Here is a 23,787-nt window from a genome sequence, read left to right on the forward strand (position 1 = left end):
TGCTCCAGTGTGACAGCGTCAATTTTTTAGCTCCATCTAGAAAAGTGCAGTATTTGGTGGACAGGGAAAGAGCTATCAGAGCCAGCTGAGTTTACTTACATAAACAGAAGTTCCTGCCCTTGGTCCCTGATTGGTTCATCCTCATGGAAATGAGGATTCCAAATCTTTGCAGTTTTATTGGTCCACAAAGCACTACCCTGATTAGTCAGAGCTGAGCTGTTCTGATTGGCTAATGAAGCTGGGGTGGGGGAATAGTTGTATAGCTCAGACTGGATGAGGGAAGCTTCAATTCTACTAGTTGAAATAGGATTCCAGGGAACTCCTCCAGTAGAGCTGGCTCAGATGGCAGAAACAGTGGAGGCTTTTCCCTGAAGTGCAGTTTGCATGAGACCCTTACGCAGAAATGGCTGCTAGGCTAATTTGAGCCCCATTAAGTCACCAGGAGGTCTTCTCAATGTGCATCTCCTTTCTCAGGGTCCACACATACTTTGCATTAGCAGAAAGACAACAACCTTTCCAAGAGAGGATTTTATTCAATTGTTATTAAAATATTGCTCTCATCATCATTTACACTATGTCACTTCTCTTGCTGTCCCTCTTCCCTACTTCCCTATGGCTGACTGCCAATTCCTAATTTCCTTTTCTGCTCGTCTTCCATTAGGTCTCCTTTTTATCCAAAACTTACTGACTTGAAAACTTTTGACTTTCTCTTTGATTTTTAGTTTCAGCTCTTGTTCACTCAGGCTGCTATGTAACCAGTAGTTATTTAGACTGTGTTTTCTCTCCCTGATTAAAAGGAACTGAGTAACTGCCTCTGTGGTCACTGCTTGGTGAGGTTATTTTGAGCCATTAGGGGTGAGGGCAGGGTTAGGTTGGGGAGGTAGCTGAAATCAGTTTCATGTCTGAAGCTAATTTTTTAAAAATTAAAAATATATTTTTATTGATTTCAGAGAGGAAGGGAGAGGGAGAGATAGAAACATCAATGGTGAGAGAATATTGATTGGCTGCCTCCTATACGCCCCCTACTGGGGATGGAGCCCACAACCCAGCCATATGCCCTTGACCAGAATTGAACCTGGGACCCTTCAGTCCACAGGCTGATGCTCTATTCACTGAGCCAAACCAGCAAGGGCTAATCTTGGATTTTAAGTGTCATATGTATTGCAATCTAATTCTCAATAATAGAATTAATGGATGTAGTTAACATATCATCTCTTTGTTATTAGGAACAATTCTGAAAAAAATACATCACTGACTTAGGAGGGACAGAATTTCTTCTTACTCTTTGTTCCACATTTTAAAAATTACATTGTCTGCATTTTGAATTAAGTGAAAAGGTCAAAGGTCACCCTTTGTCCTTCATATCTCAAAAACAAACCAATTTTTAGTTTGTAAATTTCAGGTACAATTGTAATTCCAAAATCACCATGATATAAATCAATTCTGCCAGATTAAGGATAAAGAGGAGAGAAAAAACTTACTATCAGAAAGCAGAAATACTTACTTGAAATAACAGATAACCTTGAGAAGTTATCAGCTGAGTTTTAAAACCACAGAACTTTGGATATAAGGTAGGAGTGTGCAAATGGCTAATAGACAAGTTTAATGAATGCTATTATCAATTCAGAGTAGCAAATGGACCACTGAGCAAATTAAGTGGTCTACCAAAGTCTTTTAATTTAACAAAATTACTTGATTCCCCCTTTCATAGAGCATCAAGGAATCAGATGGGGAAAGACAGAATAACAAAATCTTTGCAAAGGGTATACTGATAGCAGGAAAGCTTTGCATGGTGAATGGAAGAGAGCACAGAAGTGAATAATTGATTCTCATAATATTTAGATCTTGATCTGCTTCCAGCCAGTGGACTATACAATAAGTTTTTGGTTCTTCTATTGTTTTCTTCTTGCATTCCACTAGGTTTCACATATCCTTAATTTGTTTTACAGATCACTGATTTTCCTTTGGAATAAGCCGATGTGGCTAAGGTAATTAATAAATGTTACAATAGCTTGGTTTTAAGGTATTGGTGAACAACTTCAAGACATTTCATAGAACATTGTGTCCTTAAGGTACAGTTAAAATGAAACTTCCCATTAGGATAATGTAGAGGATGAAATTCTTTTAGGAAAAAGTAAAAATCCTAAGCTTGCCTCTATCTGGCATCTTCTCTCAGGCACTGAGATTGCAGCCATCCAACAAATGGGGACAGGCAGAATGAGACTTCAAAAGTCACAAATATACACTATCTAATTTTTAGCAAGTCTGGCAATGAGATCTTTCCATTCTCCTCTCTTCTTTGTGATGTACATAGGAGTGAGTAGTTGCAATAGTGATTCTGGCTGTTGTCTAAAAAAGTTATGACACAAGGCTTCAGTGTTACATATCACATACATCCCACAGTCATAGCTGTTTTGTTGAGCAGGGGCTTTCTCTTCCACAAAGACTAGTTTGTCTCCTTTTCTACCCAAGAAAGCCTCCAACTTCTCTGCTACCTGCTTTGCATGAATTGAGTTGCTTCTGCTATGGGAATCATAATGAAAAAAGCTATTTTTATCTTGGAGATAAACCAGCAAACTCCAATGGGTTCCCCCAGCTGCCTGGTTGGAATTATCATTGATGGCTAAAAATACAACTCTCTTGTTGGGGACGTCCAGGGGTTCAAGAAACATGGCAATCTCTGCTGGATTGCTAGTGCACTTGATGAACTGGGTGACTTCAGGACTGATGAAGCAGACTTGGTCAGAGCAGTCATGAAACTGACTGTTGGCAAAATACTCAAAGGCAAACCCAATAATACGGTCATTGAGCCAGCTTGGAGGATCCAATAGTGATACATCTGATTGCCGCAGTAGACTGTCCATGTAACTCAAGACTACAGGGTCCATCTTGAACTGACCAGGGTTGCTCAGAAATTCTGAAAGCTGAAGGAGAGGCAGAAGACAATATTTAATGTTGAATATGGCACCTGGCTGTCAAATGGGGATGATAAATCACAGCTATTCTCACAGAGTTTTGGGAAAAATTAAATACAATTATAAACTAACAACAATGCTTACCTAAGAGTAAACATTCAGGAAACTGCAGGATAAATGCTTTATGTTTATAATTAGGTGGAATGAAAACTTGGGAAATTTTCTATGCTGAAACAGTAAGCATGGATTTTTAATTTCTTTTATATATGTTATTAGATTGGTTAAAGTTACAACTAGTGTTTTCCTAAACTTCATGGCATTAACCATATAATTGGCCCTTTAATGAATATATTGGCACGATAACAATGGCAAATTATTTTTATATTAAAGATGAATTTTCAAAGAATCTAAAAAATGTTACTAATTACCAAGGGAAATAGTTTTAGTATTTTCACATTAATTTTCAAGAGATAAAATATTGCTTCCTCTTTCCATAATGGAAAATGACAGTGATTAGAGTTGTAATTAAAAGAAACTGTAATGTGAAGAACAGAAAATCATGAGTGTAATAGAAATGAAATTCATTTTTGATTCTACCCAGCCAAGGGAGAGAGAGGAAGAGAGGGAGAGAGGAAAAGAGAGAAAATATCAACTAATTGCTTTCTGTATGTGCCTTACCTGGGGAATGAACCTGCAACCTAGGCACATGCCGTGAACCAAGAATGCCTGCAAGCTTTTTTTTTTTTTTTGTGCACAGAATGATGCTCCAATTGAGTCACTCAGCCTGGGCAATTGGTTGATTCTTGTAATGAGCCCTGACCGGGTATCAAACCGGCATCCTTGGTATAAGGACAATGATCTAACCCTTACCCAGCCAGGGCTGGCTACATTATAAAACAATTAAATTTTGTGGCACAATTATTTTCATGTAATCAAAACCCTGCAAAAACCTATATAAAAACAAACATACAGTAAATACAGTAAATGAGGTAACTAAGAAAGACCAAAGAGGCTTTTATGTGCATGAAGTATGTCATAATATAAATTACTTCAGAAACAATACTGGGCTGTTTAAGTATGTGTATCTATCTATCTATCTATCTATCTATCGAATGAGATGGCAGGAACTAAGATTTTCTTAGGAAGAAAGAATAACTTGAGCAGAAACATAAATTGGAGCTAGGAACAAAGTTAATGAGGCACAGAGCCCATTTGTTAAAAGTGAGCCACAAATTTGGCTCTAAGCCATTTGGCAGCTAACCTAAGAGCATTAAGTTAAATATTCACAATCTCAATAAGGTAAACACAAAGCATTTGCTCAGGAGAAGTAAAAATTTTCTTTGCTTTAAAGTCAGACAGTTTTCTCTCAATAAATTTTAATGCCCCCCAATATCTTTATAATAGATGAAATTGTTTCAAAGGATTATTCTTCTAATGATCCATAATATTCGGCCTGATGGCAAAATGAGTTAACAGCTATTTACATGGACATTTGGTGCTCAGCTTGTTGCTGATTTGACTTAAGAGTATATGAATATGAAAAAAGAATGACAGCATGTGTACCATTCAAGGCTCCCTTAATCACTCCCCAATGCTGTCAATGATCACTACATAGTGGTGAATGCTAGATTGTACCGCCTAGTAAATACCTGGAGACCTGCTCTCTATGCTGCCAGCTGAAATCAGACTCATATTTTAACAGCAAACCCTACAAGGGATAGAAGCCTACAAGGAGTAGAGTGCCTGGATATATAGGCATCTCACTTTGAAGGGAGTATCACAGGCAGAGCCAAGATTTTGTTCAGAAAATAGTTTGTGATTTATCTGTCTGATTTTGAAAACGTCCCAAACACAGACAATGGGTCAATCAAGGACTTAATTCTATTCCATAATGAATGACTGCAATAGCTTAACATCACAATTGTAAAGCAAATGGGTTCAGCTGGAATGGTTCAGTTGTTGAGCTTTGACCTATGAACTAGGAGGTTGGGGATTGATTCCCCATCAGGGCACATGCCTGGGTTGCAGGCTTGATCCCCAGTAGGGGGTGTGCAGAAGGTAGCCGATTGATGATTTTCTCTCATCATTGATGTTTTTATCTCCCTCTCTCCCTTCTCTGAAATAATAAGAACCTATTTTAAAAAATAAAGCAAATGGAACCAAACTAGCCTTTAGAAAAATCACCTTTGGTCAAGAAAAGGAACTCTAAACTTCAAATGTGAAGACTTAAATTTTAGACTCAAGTTATGTTACTCCTACAATTCTGTGTGATCATAAACTACTTAATTTCTTGAAACCTGTTTCCTCTTCTGAAAAGTGAGAATACAAATATATAAATTATTTGTCAATGTAAAACGAAGAAACAGAGGTAACTAAAAAAAAAAAAAAAAAAAAAAAAAAAAGTAATATATAATATATCCAGATACCTATTGTGTCTTCAAGAAATTTATGTCTTGCCGAAACTGGTTTGGCTCAGTGGATAGAGCGTCGGCCTGTGGACTGAAGGGTCCTGGGTTCGATTCCAGTTAAGGGCATGTACCTTGGTTGCAGGCACATCCCCAGTGGGGGGTGTGCAGAAGGCAGCTGATCAATGTTTCTCTCTCATCGATGTTTCTAACTCTCTATCCCTCTCCCTTCGTCTCTGTAAAAAATATCAATAAAATATATTTTAAAAATTTTTATGTCTTATACTCAATAAGAGAAGAAACCCATAAGGCACAAAAACAAATGTATGGGAATTCAGTACAGAATACAATCATTCTTGGCAAAGGGAGTGAAAGGGAAGGAGAACTCAGATCAGGAAAGATTTTAAGGATAAAGTGGCATAAAAGTGGGCTCTTGAAAGACTGACTGGTAGATGCAAGAAGGGCATTAAGAAGGCAGAGAGGCAAGGAAAGCGCCTTTAATTGTGTAGTCTACTCTGGCAGGAATGAAGTGAGAGTAGGTATGAAGGCGAGATTACTAGAAGTTAAGTGGTGACAGACTGAATTCCAGGTGAAAGAGTTTGGGATTTATACTGGAGGAAAAGGTGAGCCATTAATGACTAGCTAAGCCAATGCTTTAGGAAGATTAACAATTTAGCCAAAGCATATAGATTTAATTTTTGGAAGAGAAATTGAAGGTAGAGATCAATTAGACTGTTATTAAAAATGAAGATAGGAGGACACTACCTAAACCAGGGGAAATGGTAGTTGGAATGGAGAAGCAAAGAAGAAAATATATTGTAGACAGAAAACCAATAAGTGATCAGAGGAAAGTGGATTACATAGGAAAGAAGAAATGATCTGAGGATTTTAGTTGGGATTTTAGTTGTAGTTCATTACTAATGTAGGGAAAAGGAGATGGAAGAGAACCTAACAAAAGGACCAAGAACCATCTAGAACCATCCTAGGGATATTCCTTTCTATAAATGAACACTATGCTTGGCATATCTGAGATACAATAAATGTTTGCCAGAGAAATGAAATGTTTGAAAAAGAGTCAGAAAAAACAGATTAGAGGGAAAAAAAAGAAATAAGGTCTCTTATGATTTTTGTATTGTTTGTAACACCCCATTTTTATTTATTTATCATATTTTTTGTCTTGTTTGTTTTAAAAGACCTTAGTACTTGGTTTTGGTGAATTGTGAGGGATATTGGGGAGTAAATTGGGGAGACAATGACCTCTTCAGAGTCCTATTTGTAAAATCTCCCAAAATATATTATAGTTCTATGTTTTGGGACAGGGAGGCTCTGACTTTGCCACTTGCTATCTATGTGACCATGGACAAGTTATTCAGCCTCTTTCTGAGTCTCATTCTCCTCATCTATAAAATGAGGTAATAATAAAACCTGACTCCCAGGGTTGTTACATGAATTAAAAACAAATGAAAACACTCTGCACAATATCTAGTATGTAACAGGCTCTCAAAAAAAGTTAACTTCCTTCTCTATTCCTTATATTTGGGGTGATAATAATATACCTTAAAGATTTTTTGGACATAAAGCATTTGTTTGTTTACATAAAGGCACAAAGTCATCAAGGATAGATCTGGCCAGGGCACAACTCCATTGTTCTTGTGCTTTACCTTTGAAAAAGAAGTGTGAATGCTAAACTCCAGAGAAAATGGTTCTCTCAATCTTAGAGTGAAGCAATGATGTTAATGTGTTGTCAGTATACACAAATCCTGTGCTTACAAGGTTTAGTTTATATCTTCCAACTTCTGTAGTAAAATGAAACTAATATTGAATTCAATAGTATAGAACACTTCCTAATCAAGTTAATTTTTACCAAAGAAAAAGACTTTTTTTTCATATAAATCTTAAAATCCTTAAAATGCAACTACTTGAATATTTATTATATCAATAAAAAGAAGATAATGAAATAAAAATAAAAATAACTTAAAAGGGAAAAACTACAATTCAATAATCATTGTGATTTCTGCTGATATAAAAGGAAGAAGCTGATGATCTAGTAGAGAAAAACACCAATTTGGGAGTCAGAAGATTTGGAATTTGATCCATATCTTCAATTAACCAGTTGTTTGACTCCGGAGAAGTCATTAAACTTCTGGGTCTCAGCTTCATCACCTGCATACTGCATTATGGACCAGATAATTAGTGATTGTAGCTGGGGTTACACATTAGAATCATCTTTGGGAATTTAAAAAAATAAAAACACCCCTGATTTTAGAGAGGGAGGAAGAGAGAGAGAGAGGGAGGGAGAGAGGGAGAGAGAAAGGGGAGAGGAAAAAGGGAGAGGGAGGAGAGAGAAAGAATTGAAGGGCAGATAAAGAGCTTCACAGATAAGAAAAAGCTAAAGGAGTTCATCACCACCAAACCAGTATTATATGGAATGCTGAAAGGTATTCTTTAAGAAGAAGAAGAAGAAAAAAGTAAAGATAAAAATTATGAACAACAAATACATATCTATCAACAAGTGAACCTAAAAATCAAGTGAATTAAAAATCTGAGGAACAGAATAAACTGATGAATCAGGAGCAAAGAAAGGGAGTGGGTTGATAATTATCAGGAGGCAAGGTGTGGGGGGTGCAGGAAGAGACTGGACTAAAATCGTACACTTGGATGAGGACAATGGGGGAAGGTAAAGGCAGAGGGTGGGGTGGCAACCAGGTGGAGGGGAGCTATGGAGGAAAAAAAAGGAGAAACAATTGTAATAATCTGAACAATAAAGATTTATTTAATTAAAAAAAAAGAGCAGATATGATCTATTTCTGGGGGTAGGGTCTGGGTAGCTATATATTTAAGAGGTTTCCAAGTGATACAATGATTTCTGCAATTCTAAGCTCTCATCTTTGCAAATTCTATTATTTATTTATTTATTTATTAATATATTTTATTGATTTTTTTACAGAGAGGAAGAGAGAGGGATAGAAAGTTAGAAACATTGATGAGAGAGAATCATCGATCAGCTGCCTCTTGCACACCCTCTACTGGGGATGTGCCCACAACCAAGGTACATGCCCTTGACCCAAATCGAACCCAGGACCTTTCAGTCGGCAGGCCGACGCTCTATCCACTGAGCCAAACCGGTTTTGGGATCATCTTTACAAATTTTAAAATTTGTTGTCCTCTTTAAAAAATCCTAAAAGAATTCTATTTTTCTTGTCCAAAGGTCAATAAATTATATAGTCTACAGACTAAATTTGGCCCACTGCCTGTTTTTGTAAATTAAGTTTTACTCCAACAAAGTTATATTCATTTGTTTATGTATTGTTTACATATTGCTGTTTCAGAGCTACAAGAACTGTGTACCCTGCAAAATCTAAAATATTTATTGCATGCGTTTTTAGAGAAAAACTGTGTTAATCCTATTATAGATCACTCTTATGTAACCTATTGTAAATTTCTAGGTTGAATTAATTTTAATATCTTTTAAAAGTATAATAAAGCATTGGGGCTATTTATTAAAATATCTTAAAGGCATTTTTTTTTCAGGTAGAATAATTAACCTTTAACAAAAGGTGTTACTGTTGGCTGTTTCAATCTGGATTTTTGAGGAGGAAATGTCTAAAAATACTTATTACAGTGGACATAAATAAGAATTGCCTAGTATTTTATAATGAAATTAGTGGCCCTGTGCATGAATTCGTGTGCAAGTAGCTCACTGCTGCCAGTCTCAGCTGACTGCCCCACCCACCACCGCTTGTAGCTCTCTGCAGCACATAGCTCGCTGCCCTGCCCTGCCCTCCTGTAGCTCTCTGTCATAGGTAGCTTGCATCATGGCATAATGACCATTTGAATATTATCTCTTTATTATATAGGATATATACAGCACCCAGAGTTTTCTATTTTCTTCACACATTAAATTAAATCCTGTATAATAAAAGCCTAATACACTAAATGTCCGGTCGACCTTTGAACCAATCAAAGCATAATATGCTAATGATATGCTAAGGCTGCTCAACCGCTTGCTATGATGTGCACTGACTACCAGGGGGGCAGACAGTTGGCTGATGGATCAGTTGCTATGATGTGCACTGACTACCAGGGGGCAGACGCTCAGTCTGGTAGGTAGTTTGCTGCTGGGGTCTGGCTGATATGGACTGAACAAGACCATCATGCCCTGAAACCCTCCTGCGGTCTCTCCCAGGCCCTGATCTTGCACTGGTGGGGTCCCATGGCCTGGCCTGTGCCCTCTCACAATCTGGGACCTATTCGGGGATGTTGGAGAGCTAGTTTTGGCCCAATCATGTAGACCAGGCTGAGGGACCCCACTGGTGCACAAATTTGACTGGGCCACCAGTCAATAATATGTCCTTTTGATTCTATAGCCAAAATATTCTGAATATGTTAAATGCTTTCCATTTTTAGGACTATCCTTAGTCAAATTCATCAATATCTCTTATCTAGATCTATCCCAACTGGTCTCTTTACTTCCACTATTGACTCTGGTAAAATCTCCACACAGCTGCCAGAGTAATTAAAATTTGAGGCAGGTCATATTTATCCTTTGTTTAATATCTCTAGTAGTACTCTATCATACACACATATTACTCAGTTGTGGATATTGGATTCTAGTTCACACACACACACACACACACACACTCTTAAAATGCCCAGTTGTGGATATTGGACTTTAGTTCAGTTAACTGTCTTCAAAGCTTTGAAAACCAGAACTGAATCCTGAATTCTTTTAGTTGTCTTCAAACCTCCAAACTAATGTTATATTTTTCTATTATTCTTTGACTTGGAATCATTAAGAATGAAAACTTTTTCCCCGTAGGCTGCGTATGGCATACAGATTTTACTTGAGCACCTGAGGACATCACCAGAGATGTTCAAACTGAACAACAGAAGGATCTATCAGATTGTCATCGTTTGCTTTCATTCCAGCAAAAGCCATACATCTGGAAGTATTCTGGAGTAACAGCAGTCTCATATACTGGTTTATGATTTGCTGTGTTCATTAACCTTTGTATATTTTTCTTCTGTTTTCACAGGTATAACCCTTATTACTAGTAAATGCCTAAAGGCTTGTTTATAGAATATTAGAGGACTGTTGCATGAAATTCGTGCACAAGGTTGTGTGTGTCCCTCATCCCAACTTGCACCCTCACCAATCTGGGAGCACTCAAGGAATGTCCAACTGCTCATTTAGGCCCAATGAAACTAGTGACCATGTGTACAAATTTAGGCCCGATCACCAGCAGTTGAACAACCCTCTCATAATTTAGAACTGCTGGCTCCCAACTGGTCACCTGCTTGCCTGCCTGATTGCCCCTTGCCACTTCTGCCAACCTAATCACCCCTTAACCACTCCCCTGACAGCGTGATCAACACCTAACTGCTCTCCTGCCAGCCTGATTGTCACTAACTGCCCTCCACTGCAGGCCTGATCACCCCCAAATGTATTTTTTTGCAGGCTTGGTCACCCCCATCAGCCCTCCCCTGCAGTCCTGGCCACCCCCAACTGTCCTCCCCTGCAGGCCTGGTCACTCCTAACTGTCCTCACCTGCAAGCCTGGTCGCCCCCAAATGCTCTCCCTTGCTGGCCCAGTCACCCCTAACTGTCCTCCCCTGCAGGTCTGGTCTCTCCCAACTGCCCTCCTCTGTCGGCCTGGTTCCCCCCAACTGCCCTGGTCACCCACAACTGCCCTCCCCCGCTGGCCTGGTCACCCACAACTGCCCTCCTCTTCAGGTCTGGTACCCCCCAACTGCCTTCCCTTGCAGGCTTGGTCTCTCCCAACTGCCCTCCCCTGCTGGCCATCTTGTGGCAGCCATCTTCTGTTCACATGGGGGTAGCCATCTTTGACCACATGGGGGCGGTCATCTTGTGTGTTGGAATGATGGCCAATTTGCACATTACTCTTTTATTAGATTAGATAGGTCTCACTTTGGAAACACATCTGCATCACCGCCTCCTGAAATGAGACTCAGTGGTTTGGCTAAACTCACTTGTTGTCAAGACTAGATGGTTAAGTCAGTAAAGTATGGAGAGGTATATTGGCTTCACTTCTAGAATGTAAAGCTTTATTATTTAAAAGGGAGGGTGAAGAGACCAAAGTTCTGCCATCTTGAAATTGCTTTGGAGCAACCGGTCCCAGAGCAGCCGGGTTGGGAGCAACCAGGCAAGGAGCAGCAGCAGCCAGGCCTGAAGCAACCAGGCCGGGAGTGGCCAGGTCCAGAGCAGCCGGGTCAGGAGCACCCAGGCCTGGAGCAGCAGCAGCAAGGCCCAGAGCAGCCGGGCTTGGAGCAGCAGCGGCCAGGCCCAGAGCAGCCAGGCTGGGAGTGCCCCGGGCCTGGAACAGCCGGGTCGGGAGCAGCAGCATCTAGGCCCTCAGCAGCAGCAACCAATTCCAGCCAGCAGCTATCTTTAAACAGCTCACTCCCAGGGCTGCTTCTCAGACATGGCTGGAAACTTTTGGGGGAACTTGAGGATCTGCTGAATCAAGTGCTGAAAGCTTAGATCTGGATGTGTTGAGTTGTTGTAGCGCTGGGGTGTTGATCTGTGAGTGCCTTGTGTGAAGTCTGGATGAGGTTGGTTGATCTATTTTTAAGTGTTTTTTGTGTGAAGTGTATCCTTGGGCATGTGGAGGTATTATTGAATTGAGAAAATGCTAAGTAATTGATTTACTACCTGAAAAATTTAAAGTTCTGAAAGTTTAAGGTCTCTTGCCAAAAAGAGGTTTTAAAGCTAACACCTTAATTATTTATTTATTTATTTATTATTTTTAAAAGAATATATTTTATTGATTTTTTACAGAGAGAAAGGAAGAGAGATAGAGAGCTAGAAACATCGATGAGAGAGAAACATCGACCAGCTGCCTCTTGCACACCCCCTACTGGGGATGTGCCTGCAACCAATGTATATGCCCTTGACCGGAATCGAACCTGGGACCTTTTAGTCCCCAGACTGACTGCTCTATCCATTGAGCCAAACCGGTTTCGTCTAACACCTTAATTTTAATGGAGAAAGGGGAGGACGAGCCCTTCCCACCCAGAACAGGTAATCCAATTCCAGCCAGCAGCTATCTTTAAACAATATGTTCATTTACATTTGAATGGAAACGCCTTTTGATAGCCAAAGAGCAAGTTTACATGTAAACAAGTTTGCTTCTCAGTTCCCAGGGCAGAAAAAACAAGGTTTAAAATTATTAGATTTTAAAATTTATTCTTAAAAATATAAAAAAAAACAAACCAAGGAAATTAAAAAACCTGATGAACAATATTAACTGTTGATTATAATAGAATCAGAGATACGGGAGGGGAGTGGACTGACAATTCTCGGGGGAAAAGGGGAGTGGTGGATGCGGGAAGAGACTGAACATAAACTGTGCACCTATGGATGAGGACAATGGGGGATGGGGAAAGGGCAGAGGGTGGGGTGGGAACCTGGTGGAGGGGGGAAGAAATGAGGAACCTTTGTAATAATATAAACAATAAAGATTGATTTAAAAAAAATAAAAAAATAAAAAAGCACATTTTAATACAAAAAAAAATTGGCTTTCAAAAGGAATTTCAATTGTTGTACTGTTGATATTTGGCTCTAGTGACTAATGAGCTTGATGATCACTGCTTTAGACCAGTGGTTCTCAACCTTTCTAATGCTGTGACCTGTTGGGAGCCATCAGAGTTGAGACAAGCAACTCTGTCTTAAGAAAATACAACTCCATCTTAGAATTAAGTTCCTTCTAGCAGAAGTTATGCGGTGCCCTGCAGGTTTGGCCAGAAGCTAAAGATTAACCTGCCACTTAGCATCTCTGCAACTTCCCCTTCCTGATCCTCCCCCGTAGCTAGCCCAGCCTTGGAATGTTACGCCGCCCTGGCAGTTAGCCAATCCTGTGTTGCCAGATACCTTACCACCTTGTCACTCAGTGCCTAAACCAATTATACACTGCCAAAGACCCCTCTGCGTAGGCAACCCTGCCCCCCTTTGTTCCTGCTGTATATATACTGTTGTTTCAAAAATAAAGTTTGAGGCTTGATCAGAACTCTGTCTTGCCTCCATTTCTTCGCGTCTCCTATCCTCTATCATTCCCTTCTAGGTGCCTCCTCGCCCCCACGTTGATCTCCCGCTGGTCGGGACAGTGACCCTTTAATACAGTTGTGATGACCCCACATATAGAAGCGGTTCTCAACCTGTGGATCGTGACCCACAAGTTGAGAACCGCTAGCTGGGTTGCCTAAGACCATTGGAAAAAACAGATATTTACATTATGATTCATAACAGTAGCAAAATTATAGTTATGAAGTAGCAACAAAAATAATTTCATGGTTGGGGGTCACCACAACATGAGGAATTGTATTAAAGGGTCATGGCATTAGAAAGCTTGAGAACCACTTTTCTAGACATTGTGCCTGCCACTTTCCAAGGAGGACAGCAGACTGACCTAGACATTACAAAACCCCGCTTCCTCACATGAAGACACCTGTTCTCCTTTGCTCCCTTCTTCTTTTGATAAACAGTAAGAATTTTTGGGTCCAGGGATGGCAGAATTATGCCCCTTGACAGAAAGAAGAAGCTAAAGCTAAAAAAAAAATGAGACCTATATCCTTTTACCCTTGTCCTATATAATAAAAGAGTAATATGCAAATTAACCATATCTCTGCTACACCCACAAGCCATGCCTACCAGCCATGCCCACCAGCCAATCAGAGAAAATATGCAAATAAACCGAACCAAGATGGCTACAGCCACAGAGAGCAGGAGGGAGGCTTGAGTTTCCCCGGCAACAGAGGAAGCTGCCCTTGCCAGCTTAAGTCTCCACTCCAGGCTACAAAGTTTCAATTATAGAAGATACATAAATTCCAACAGAAATGGCTACAGCCATGGAGCAAGCAGGAAGTTTGGCTCCACTCCAGGCTACAAAGTTTCAATTGTAGAAGATACATAAATCCCAGAAACCAGAGCCTCCTCTTGGGTCACCAGGGTTGTGGCTGGCCTGCAAACCACAACAGGCCCCTGGCCCAGGCTGCCCCACACCCCAAAGGAACCCCAACCCTGATCCACGACACCCTTAAGGGCAAACCAGCTGGCCCTCACTCAATCACCAGGCCTCCATCTATTTAATAACCATCACTCCAACACAAAGATCTTGCCCCCATGTGGACACAAGTTGGTTACCACAAGATGGTCAGCAGGGGAGGGCAGTTGGGAAGGACCAGGCCAGCAGAGGGGGGAAGTCTGGGATGACTGGGTATGCAGGGAAGGGCAGATGGGGGAAACCCAGGCCTTCAGTGGGGGGGGGACCAGGCCTGCAGGGGAGGGCAGTTTAGGGGTGACCAGGCTGGCAGAGGAGGGAAGTTGGGGCGACTGGGCCTGCAGGGAAGAGCAGTTGGGTGGGACCCAGGCCTGCAGGGGAGGAGAGTTAGGGGTAGCCAGGCCTGCAGGGCAGAGCAGTTAGGGGTGGCCAGGCCTGCAGGGCAGGGCAGTTAGGGTGACCAGGCCTGAAGGGGAAGGCAGTTAAGGGGCAAACAGGCTGGCAGGGGAGCAGTTAGGCATCAATCAGGCTGGCAGGGGAGTGGTTAAGGGTGATTAGGCTGGCAGGCAGAAGCAATTAGGGGTAATCAGGAAGGCAGGCAGGCGAGCAGTTGGGAGCCAGTAGTCCTGGATTGTGAAAGGGCAGTCAGACATCCCCTGAGGCGATCTCAGATTGAAGAGGGTGCAGGCTGGGCTGAGGGACAACCCCCCTTTGTGCACGAATTTCATGCACTGGGCCTCTAGTCTCTATATATAAAAGGCTAAGAGACCATCACATATAAAACCACCAAATAAACGACTGAACAGACTGTGTGGGGCCATCAGGCCAGGGGTGGGGGTGGGGGTAGTGTCAGTGAGGGACGACCAACCAACCAAGCAGCAGGCTGCGTGGGGTGACCAGGCCTGCGGGGGGGAGGGGGGGGAGGGGGAGGAATTGGAGGTGATCACACCAGCGGGGGAGGGCAGTGAGGGGTGACGAGGTTGGCAGGAGGGGGGGCAGTTGAGGGTGACTATGCCTGCAGGGGGAGAAAGTTGGGGGGGACCAGGTCAGAGGGGAGGCAGTTAAGTGCAACCAGGCAGACAGGCAGATGAGCTAAAAAAATGAGGCCTATATCCTTTACCCTTGTCTCTCTTTATAAAAGGTTAAGAGACCATTGCATATGAAACAACTGAATAAACAACTGAATAGGCTGTGTGGGGCGACCAGACCAGTGCGGGGGTGGCAGTTGGTTCCAAATTGTGAGAGGGATGTCTGACTCCTGGTTTAAGTCCATTTCTGAGGGGTCCTGGATTGGAGAGGTCACAGGCTGGGCTAAGGGGACCCCCTACCCCAGTGCATAAATTTCGTGCACCGGGCCTCTAGTAAGATTATAAAAACTCAGGATTCTTAAAAGGGTATGTGAAATATTAGTGTAGATAGGGAGAATCCAAGATGGCTGTTCGGGTAGGCAACTAGCCGCAGCCGCACACAACAATTTCAACAAAATACAACTAAAATATAAAATGGACATTACCCAGAACTACAGGAAAGTCGACTGACTGGAAATTCTACAACAAGAAGCAAGGAGAAAACCAGAAGGAAGCGCGGAGGAGCTGTAAAAGCCCAAGGTACGGAGACACGTGGCGCGCGCAGAGAGGACAGAGCCGGAGAGGAGGGAGGCCGAGTGCCTGGCTGGCGGTCCCAAGCGGGAAGGAGAGAAAAGCTCTGACTGTGCTGGGCCCAGCTCCAACTGCTCTGAACCCCAATTCTAGGCCAGACCCCGGGGACCCAGGCTCATCCATAGGGAGCCGGGCTGTAAGGCGGGACTCCAGGGAAGCGGCAAAAGGAGGTCCCGGAGGCGCGCACACTGCGCGCAGAGAAGGGCCGGCCGGCTGTGCCGTGGGATTGCCCTGACGGGAAGGAGACAGGGGCTCCAGACTGCTCTGAACGCCACCTCCAATCCCAGTACCAAATGAACTGAACCCCAATACCGGACTCATTGGGGGAGAGCATAGACAGTTTGGCAGCAGGCAAAAATCGAGGGCACCTTTCTCTCAGAGGCGCTCGCAACAAGTACTGAAGGACCCTGAGTCTCAGGAGTCGCATAGGGCGGGGCTGACGGAAGCCAAGGCTGTAGGCTCCACCCTGAAACCCCGCCCCATCAGGAAAGCTGCCTGCGAAAATGCCTAAACCAAATAGATAGCAAACGAAAGAAATGGAGGACAAAAAGCGACTGGATATAGAGTTCAAAACCACACTTATAAGGTTGTTCAAGAATCTCCTAGAAAAGGCCGATAAAATAAACAAGACCTATGAGGATATGAAAAGGGATCAACTAGAAATAATAAGGGATCAACAAGAAATAAAGAATACTTTGTCTGAAATAAAAAATATTTTATGGAGTCCTAAAAACAGAATGGAAGATCGCAAGAATCAAGTCAAAGATTTGGAACATAAAGAGCCAGAAGACACTCCTCCGCAGACGCAAGAAGGCCAGAGAATCCAGAAAGTTGAAGATAATGTAAGAAACCTCTGGGACAACTTCAAGCGAACCAACATCAGAATTATGGGGGTCCCAGAAGATGAGAGAGAACAAGATATCGAAAACATACTGAAGAAATAGTGACAGAAAACTTTCCCCACCTGGTGAAAGAATTAGACCTACAAGTCCAGGAAGCGCACAGAACTCCAAACAAAAGGAATCCAAAGAGGACCACACCAAGACAAATCATAATTAAGATCCCAAGAGCAAAAGACAAAGAGAGAATATTAAAAGAAGCAAGAGCAAAGAAGGTAGTTACCTATAAAGGAGCACCTATACGATTGTCAGCTGATTTCTCAACAGAAACCATGCAGGCCAGATGGGAATGGCAAGAAATATTCAAGGTGATGAATAGCAAGAACCTACAGCCAAAGATAATCTATCCAGCAAAGCTATCACTCAGATTCGAAGGCCAGATAAAGAGCTTCACTAATAAAAAAAAGCTAAAGGAGTTCATCACCACCAAACCAGAATTATATGAATTGCTGAAGGGGGTTCTTTCAGAAGAGAAAGTAAATAAAGATAAAAATTATGAACAACAAATACGTAACTATCAACAAGTGAATCTAAAAACCAAGGAAACTAAAAAAAAAAAAAAAATCTGAGGAACAATATTAACTGTTGAATATAATAGAATCAGAGGTATGGAAGGGGAGTGAACTGTTTATTCTTGGCAAAAAGGGGAGAGGGGGATGTGGGAAGAGACTGAACATAAACTGCACCTATGGATGAGGACAATGGGGGGTGGGGAAAGGGCAGAGGGTGGGGTGAGAAGGGGGGGGAAAGGAACATTTGTAATAATATGAACAATAAAAATTTATTAAAAAAAAAAGAAATTAAAAAAAAAAGAAATATTAGTGTAGATAGCCAATTAGTTATTATTAATAAAGTAAATGAAATTAGGAATTAAGCCTAATAAACTAGGGAGCTGAATTAAACATTAGGCCTGATCAACTAGGAAGTTGCAGCAGTCACAGGCTCCCCAGGGGACCACTGTATCCTCTGCTGAAGGGACTTCATCACTGAACAATCCCCAAGCAGTCAGGAAGTATCAGCTTTACAATCTCCCCAGGAACAACCTAGAAGTGGAATGGGAGGGAGGGGAGGAATCTATAATAATAAAAGCATAATATACTGTTTAGATGGGACATCCTTCTGGATGACCTTCTGGATGAAGCTGGGGCTGTGAGGGAAGCCTGGGTCCCAGGTGCCTGCTGGCTGGAGGGGAGTCCAGGTCCTGGGTGTTCGAGGGAAGTTGGTGCTGGCAGCCAGGGGAAGGAAGGCTTATTCTTGCACAAATTTTGTGCATTGGGCCTCTAGAAAACAATAAAGGGGAAATTTCTCCGCTGGGCACATGCACAGAATTCAAGATGGTGCAGGAGGAGATAAGCACATGTGCAGTATAAACCAGATGACAAGGCAAAATTGAGGCATGTGCAGTAGGAATCAAAATGGCAACATAAAGGGGCCATTAACCTGAAAAACCTGAGTAAAAAACCAAACTGGATAGGGGGAGGACCCAGAACAAACCCATGAAGGATTTTGAAAGAGATTAGTTTGAAAGAAAGCTGGCCCCTTCCCAAACCCAAGGAAATATAATTAAAGCTTAACAAAGGCTCTCCTCTGAAGTACATGTTTTTTGTAAGTTTGCTGGTTTGTTTGCATGCTCTCTCTGTAGCAGCCATGTGGGCCCAAGCTCGGGCCTGGGTATGGCAGCACAGCACTTGCCAGGAGTGCAGCTGGGAGCAGGCTATTTTGAACTAATAGAGCTCAGGTTAATGGTATTATGGTTCTGGATCCTGACTCTCTTGGTGGGCATTTATGCTCACCAGGCTCAGGACTTTTTCTCCAGCAAGATAAGGCTAAGCCAACTGATCATAGAATAGATTGGGCACCTGTGGGCAGTCCTTTGTTTTTGCTCCAATAAATCTTGCTACTACCCCTCATCGTCCTATGGGTCTCTGAGAAATCAGCTGATAATCGTATGGGTGCTCCCTTGTAGGTAATTAACTGTTTTTCTCTTGCTGCTTTTAATATTCTGTCTTTTGCTCTTGGCATTTAATTATGTCTCTTTGGATTCCTTTTGTTTGGGGTTCTCTCTGCTTTCTGGACTCATAAGTCTATTTTTTTCACCAGGTGGGGGAAGTTTTCAGTCATTATTTCTTCAGCTAGGTTTTCAGGGTTTTGCTCTCTTCTTCTTCTGGAACCCCCATAATTCTGATGTTGGTTCACTTGAAGTTGTCCCAGAGGCTCCTTACACTATCTTCATAGTTTTGGATTCTTTTTTCTTTTACAGTTAGGTGTTTTTTTTGTTTTTGTTTTTTTTTCTTCTTTGTATTTCAAATTTTTGACTTGATTCTTGCGATCAGCTAGTCTGCTGTTAGGTCTCTATATAATATTTTTTTATTTCAGTCAACGTATGCTTAATTTATAGTTGGTCCTTTTTCATATTCTCGAGCATCTCACTAAATTTATCGATCTTTTCTAGAAAATTCTTAAAAAACCTTATAACCATGGTTTTGAACTCTATATCCAGTCATTTGCTTTCCTCCATTTCTTTCACTTGTGACCTATTTCTTTGTCTCTGCATTTTGGCTGCTTCCCCAAGTTGAGAGTGGCTTTGTGTGCTATGTGTCCTTTAGGTCCAGTGGCTCAGCCACCCCAGTTATCTGAGGTGGACTCTCTTGGTGCACCCCTTTGTGGACTGTGTGCACAGCCTTCGGTAGTTAAGCCTTGATTGTTGTTGGTATCACTGGGAGGAACTGACCTTCAGGCCAACTGGCTGTGAGGATCAGCTGTGTCTACACTGGGAGAACTTCTGTGCTGGAGATATCCTTATGAGACAAGACTTGCAAAAGCCTCTGTGCTTAGCTTGGATGGGGTGGAGTCTTGGGGCTGAGAAGACAGCTTTGGCTTCCCATCAGCCCTGCCCTCTGAGGCCTCTGGGTCTCAGTGTCCCATGCTAATCGCTGCAAGCACCTGAGAGAAAGCTGCCCTCATGTTTTGCCCGCTGCCATACAGTTTAGTTTCATTGATTTTTTTTTTTTTCTTCAGATAGAGATAGTGAGAGAGAGTGCGAGAGGGAGGGAGAAGGGAGAGTAAGAGAGAAAAAGATAGAGAGAGATATGTAAGAGCCAATTGCCACCCTGGCCAGTTTGGCTTAGTGGATAGAGTTTGGCCTGTGGATTGAGGGTTCAATTCCAGTTAAGTGCATGTACCTTGGTTGCAGGCTCCTCTCCATCTCTGGCACTTTGGTCAGGGCTCCTGCAGGAGGCAACCAATTGGTGTGTTTCTCTCACATTGATGTTTCTGTCTTTCACGGTCTCTTCCAGTCTCTGGAAAAAAAAAAAAATCAATGGAAAATATCCTCCTTGCTTGAGGATTTAAAATAAATAAATAAATAAATAAATAAAAAGTGCCAAAAAAAAAAAAAAAAAAAGATTCATTTGCCTTCCTTATGACCTCCCTGCCCCCACCACTGGGCATCAAATCTACCATCTTTTGGAGCACAGATGATGCTCTAACTAACCGAGCCACACTGGCTAGGGCCAATCTGTTTTTTTTTAGTAGCTAGCACATTTGGGAAATAAAGTAATTTAGCAAACTCTTTAGAAGATCCCTTGATAACATTTAATTAAAAAATCATTTATTTATTTACTTATTTATTAAAGGCCCAGTGCATGAATTTGTGCATCAGTGGGGCCCCTTAGCCTGGCCAGGGATTGGAGTGATCAGGGCTGTCTGGCCAGGGGGAGGGACTGCAGGAGACTGGAGGAGGAACCACTGAAGGTTTGCTGGCTAAGAGTGCACTAACAACCTGGGGGCAACTCCTGCATTGAGCAACTGCCCCTTGGTGGTCAGTGTGTGTCATAGCTATCAGCCGGTCACTCAGTTGTCTGTTTGTAAAGGTCACTTGGCTTTTATATGTATACATAGTTATATTGTAGTATCATAATTCCTATCTTATCTTTTAATGATCTAAACTATACACTACTGTTAAAATAATTTTTCAAAAAGAACTCTATTATCCTACTCCAAAATTTTTTACATCTCTCCATCATCTGCCAAAGCAAGCACAGATTACAGCCTGGCATTCAATGATTTCCATAAAAATAGCCCCAACTTATAGGAGAAAAGCAGAAAGAGTGCAAAGTACAAAAGGATATGACAGTATTTTGTCTGGAAGAGTATAAAGTTCGAGGAATAGGATATAACTAGTGGAAACCATACTGGTGTAGACTACACTTTAAGGAAGTGCTGCTATAAAGGGTAAGAAGGATGAAGACCGAGAACGTGGGCCGCAAATATATTTTCCCAATTTATTTCCTAGTACTGCTTCTACATAGATATCTACATACTCACTCCTGCAAATGGCCTAAAGTATTAGGCAACAGTGGATTGCTGCACCTAAGGTACTGGAGGATGAGAAGACAATAACCAGTTCCAACATAGAGGTTGGGAAATGAACACCACTCTAGTACCTTTCTGAAACACAGATTTGATATATCATGCTATTGCTTAAAAACAATAGAGTGAGCTTTTTACAAATCTAGGCTCCATGGGCCAGGATGTGGCTAGAATTTAAGGTTTCCATAAACTTGGAATAGGAATAAAATTGCATTTTTATTTCCAATAATCTCTAGATGAAATTCAGTATTTTCGTCAATAAATGTAGGCAATGATACATAGTATAGCAATCCCTGTTTTTTGTCACTAACAAAAAATAGGGTATTTTCATGTCATATTAAAGTTGCTGCAGGTATCTCAAAATATAATTTACACTCATCATTATTTTGGAATTATACAATAAGACTTGTTGCCAGATAATTAATGCCCAAAGAAGAACATATATAACTACATCACACACTTGTTTTAATTTTTAAAACTTTGAATAAAATTGGTTCCATTCATTTCCATGTATTTTCACATTTAAAAACATTCTGAGATAGGGGCCACAGGGCTGGCTATCACAGAAGTCCGTGGTGTAAAAGAGGTTATTTTCTTTTTACCTTTGTTATTTTTACCTATTAGTTATTTATATTATATAAATTAGATGTATTAGCATGGGATTTAAGTCTACACTTTATTATCTTTTTCTCTACTCCACCCATTCTCCATACTATGCTCTAGTTATAACAAACAACAGTGACTCTCTTATCTGGAGGCAGATGGGCAGGTTTTTGCATTAACCCAAATAGATAGTAGCTCTGCACTGGTTTGGGCTTTGTCTTTACAGTCCTTCTCTGCCAGCCAAGTGAATTCTTATTTTAAAGGTTTGTTTCCCTAATACTATGATATCCTAGTAGGGCTATGTCCTAAATGTTTATATCTCATTCCTAACTTAAATGATTGATGAAATTAATAATTGGCAAGGCACTGTGAATAGTAATCTCTAGGAGAGTGAAGTTAGTCTTTGCATTTCATAAATTGGTTCAACTCTGATCTTGTGGGGGATAAAAATGAGGATACTCTTGAGCTATAAGACTGAAACCCCAGGTGATAAATAGATGAGAAAGGGAGAGGAAAAAGAGCTGTAAATGAGGACACCAGATTAAAATTAAGAGCAGTTATTCAAAATTTTCATCACTCTGTTCAAGCTTCTCATTCCATCCCAGCTCTCTCTCATCAAATGACACCTATTCTAATGTCACAAAGCCAACTCCATACCTTTATGTCCTTCCTTACTTCCCATTCTTTACATTTCTCTAGCTTAGTTATTTTCAACCCTCAGCATTAGTCATCTCAGGATAAAACATTACCGGACAAGATTGTTTAATTGGTTTTGGGTGGAGCAACAACATTGATTTTTATTTTTTTTAAAGCTTTCCAGATAATTCTGATATGCGTACAAGGTTGAGTTCTATTAGAGCTCTTGATCCTATAAATTGGACATTCTCAGTTCCATGGTACCCTGAGAGTCTCCCATATTTAAAGAAAATATACTTGCGGCCCACATTCTCGGTCCTCACCCTTACCCTTTACAACGACGTATCCTTAAAGTGTAGGCTACAACAGTATGGTTTCCACTAGCTATATCCTATTCCTCGAATTTTTTACTCTTCCGGAACAAATACTGTCATATCCCTTTGTACCTGGCACTCCTTATGCTTCTCTCTCCTATTTCTTTGACCAGCTATTGCTCACTAGAGTGAGCCAAAAGTCGCCTTGAAAGGGTTTCCTTGTCCTTCTACGTAATCGGGGGTGGGGGTGGGGCTCCCTATGCTCAGAGAGTATCCTGTGCTTTTATTCTGTTATAATTTACTTTACTACCATTGCGGACTCTCTCATCGTCTCCGACGTTCAGAAAGCTGAGGCTATTTCATTCGTTTCTGACTTTCTTGAGTACAAGGTATGGAAACCACTGTAAAAAGTCGGAAGAATGAATGGAAAGGACTAAAAAAAAAAAAAAAAAAAAAAAGTCGGGGGCGTGAAGAAAAGAGGCGGGGACTCAGAGGGGCCGCGCTGAGAATCAAGAGCCGGAATTAGGGAGAGGGCATGGATACGTTAGTTCTGCGTGGGCAGCAAAGCAGTCCCAGGCCCCGACACAATCACCGACAAACCGAAGCGGGGAGGTGACTTCTTACCTGCCTGGGCCTCACCACCTCAACCAGCCTTCAGGAACCTCTGACTCCGTATTGGCCGGAAAGCGAGAACTACGGTCGCAAACCCAGAGCTTTCTACTTCAACCTTGCGACATTACTCTCCAGTAGAGGCAGCGTTCCCAGTTCTGGGTTCGCAGAGGAAGAAAAACCTTTGGGCGGGGCTGCCTGGAGTGGACCGAATCGGGTGTGCCCGCGCAGGCGCACACTGGGCTCTCTGGTGGCGTCACGTGCGAGCGGGCCCACTCGGGCGGGCGGCAGGGGGCGTGGGAGGAGCGTGCGCGCGCGCCTGCGGGTCCGCAGCTGGGGAGTCGCGCGGGGCGGGGCCGCG

At 41.9% G+C, this 23,787-nt stretch overlaps 1 protein-coding gene across 2 annotated transcripts; it reads right to left on the reverse strand.

Annotated features, from left to right (window-relative positions):
- Positions 1-416: 416 nt before the first annotated feature.
- On the reverse strand, positions 417-23,785 carry SENP8 (SUMO peptidase family member, NEDD8 specific). Of its 2 annotated transcripts, none has more exons than XM_036457094.2 (2): positions 23,442-23,785; positions 417-2,924 (listed from the first exon to the last, which is right to left on the reverse strand). In XM_036457094.2, the coding sequence occupies exon 2, from the start codon at positions 2,886-2,888 to the stop codon at positions 2,250-2,252; it is 639 nt and encodes a 212-aa protein (XP_036312987.1). In that variant the 5' UTR covers positions 2,889-2,924; positions 23,442-23,785; the 3' UTR covers positions 417-2,249. The 2 variants fall into 2 exon arrangements, with proteins under 2 accessions (XP_036312987.1, XP_045443314.1); XM_045587358.1 differs by lacking the exon at positions 23,442-23,785 and adding an exon at positions 20,076-20,121.
- Positions 23,786-23,787: the final 2 nt, after the last annotated feature.

The sequence above is a fragment of the Pipistrellus kuhlii genome, unplaced genomic scaffold (assembly GCF_014108245.1).
Source record: "Pipistrellus kuhlii isolate mPipKuh1 unplaced genomic scaffold, mPipKuh1.p scaffold_m20_p_1, whole genome shotgun sequence".
Taxonomy (NCBI): Eukaryota; Metazoa; Chordata; class Mammalia; order Chiroptera; family Vespertilionidae; genus Pipistrellus; species Pipistrellus kuhlii.

Bases quoted from the DNA above. Each gene is read 5' to 3' on its own strand.
- SENP8 (XM_036457094.2), bottom strand. From the start codon at position 2,888: ATGGACCCTGTAGTCTTGAGTTACATGGACAGTCTACTGCGGCAATCA.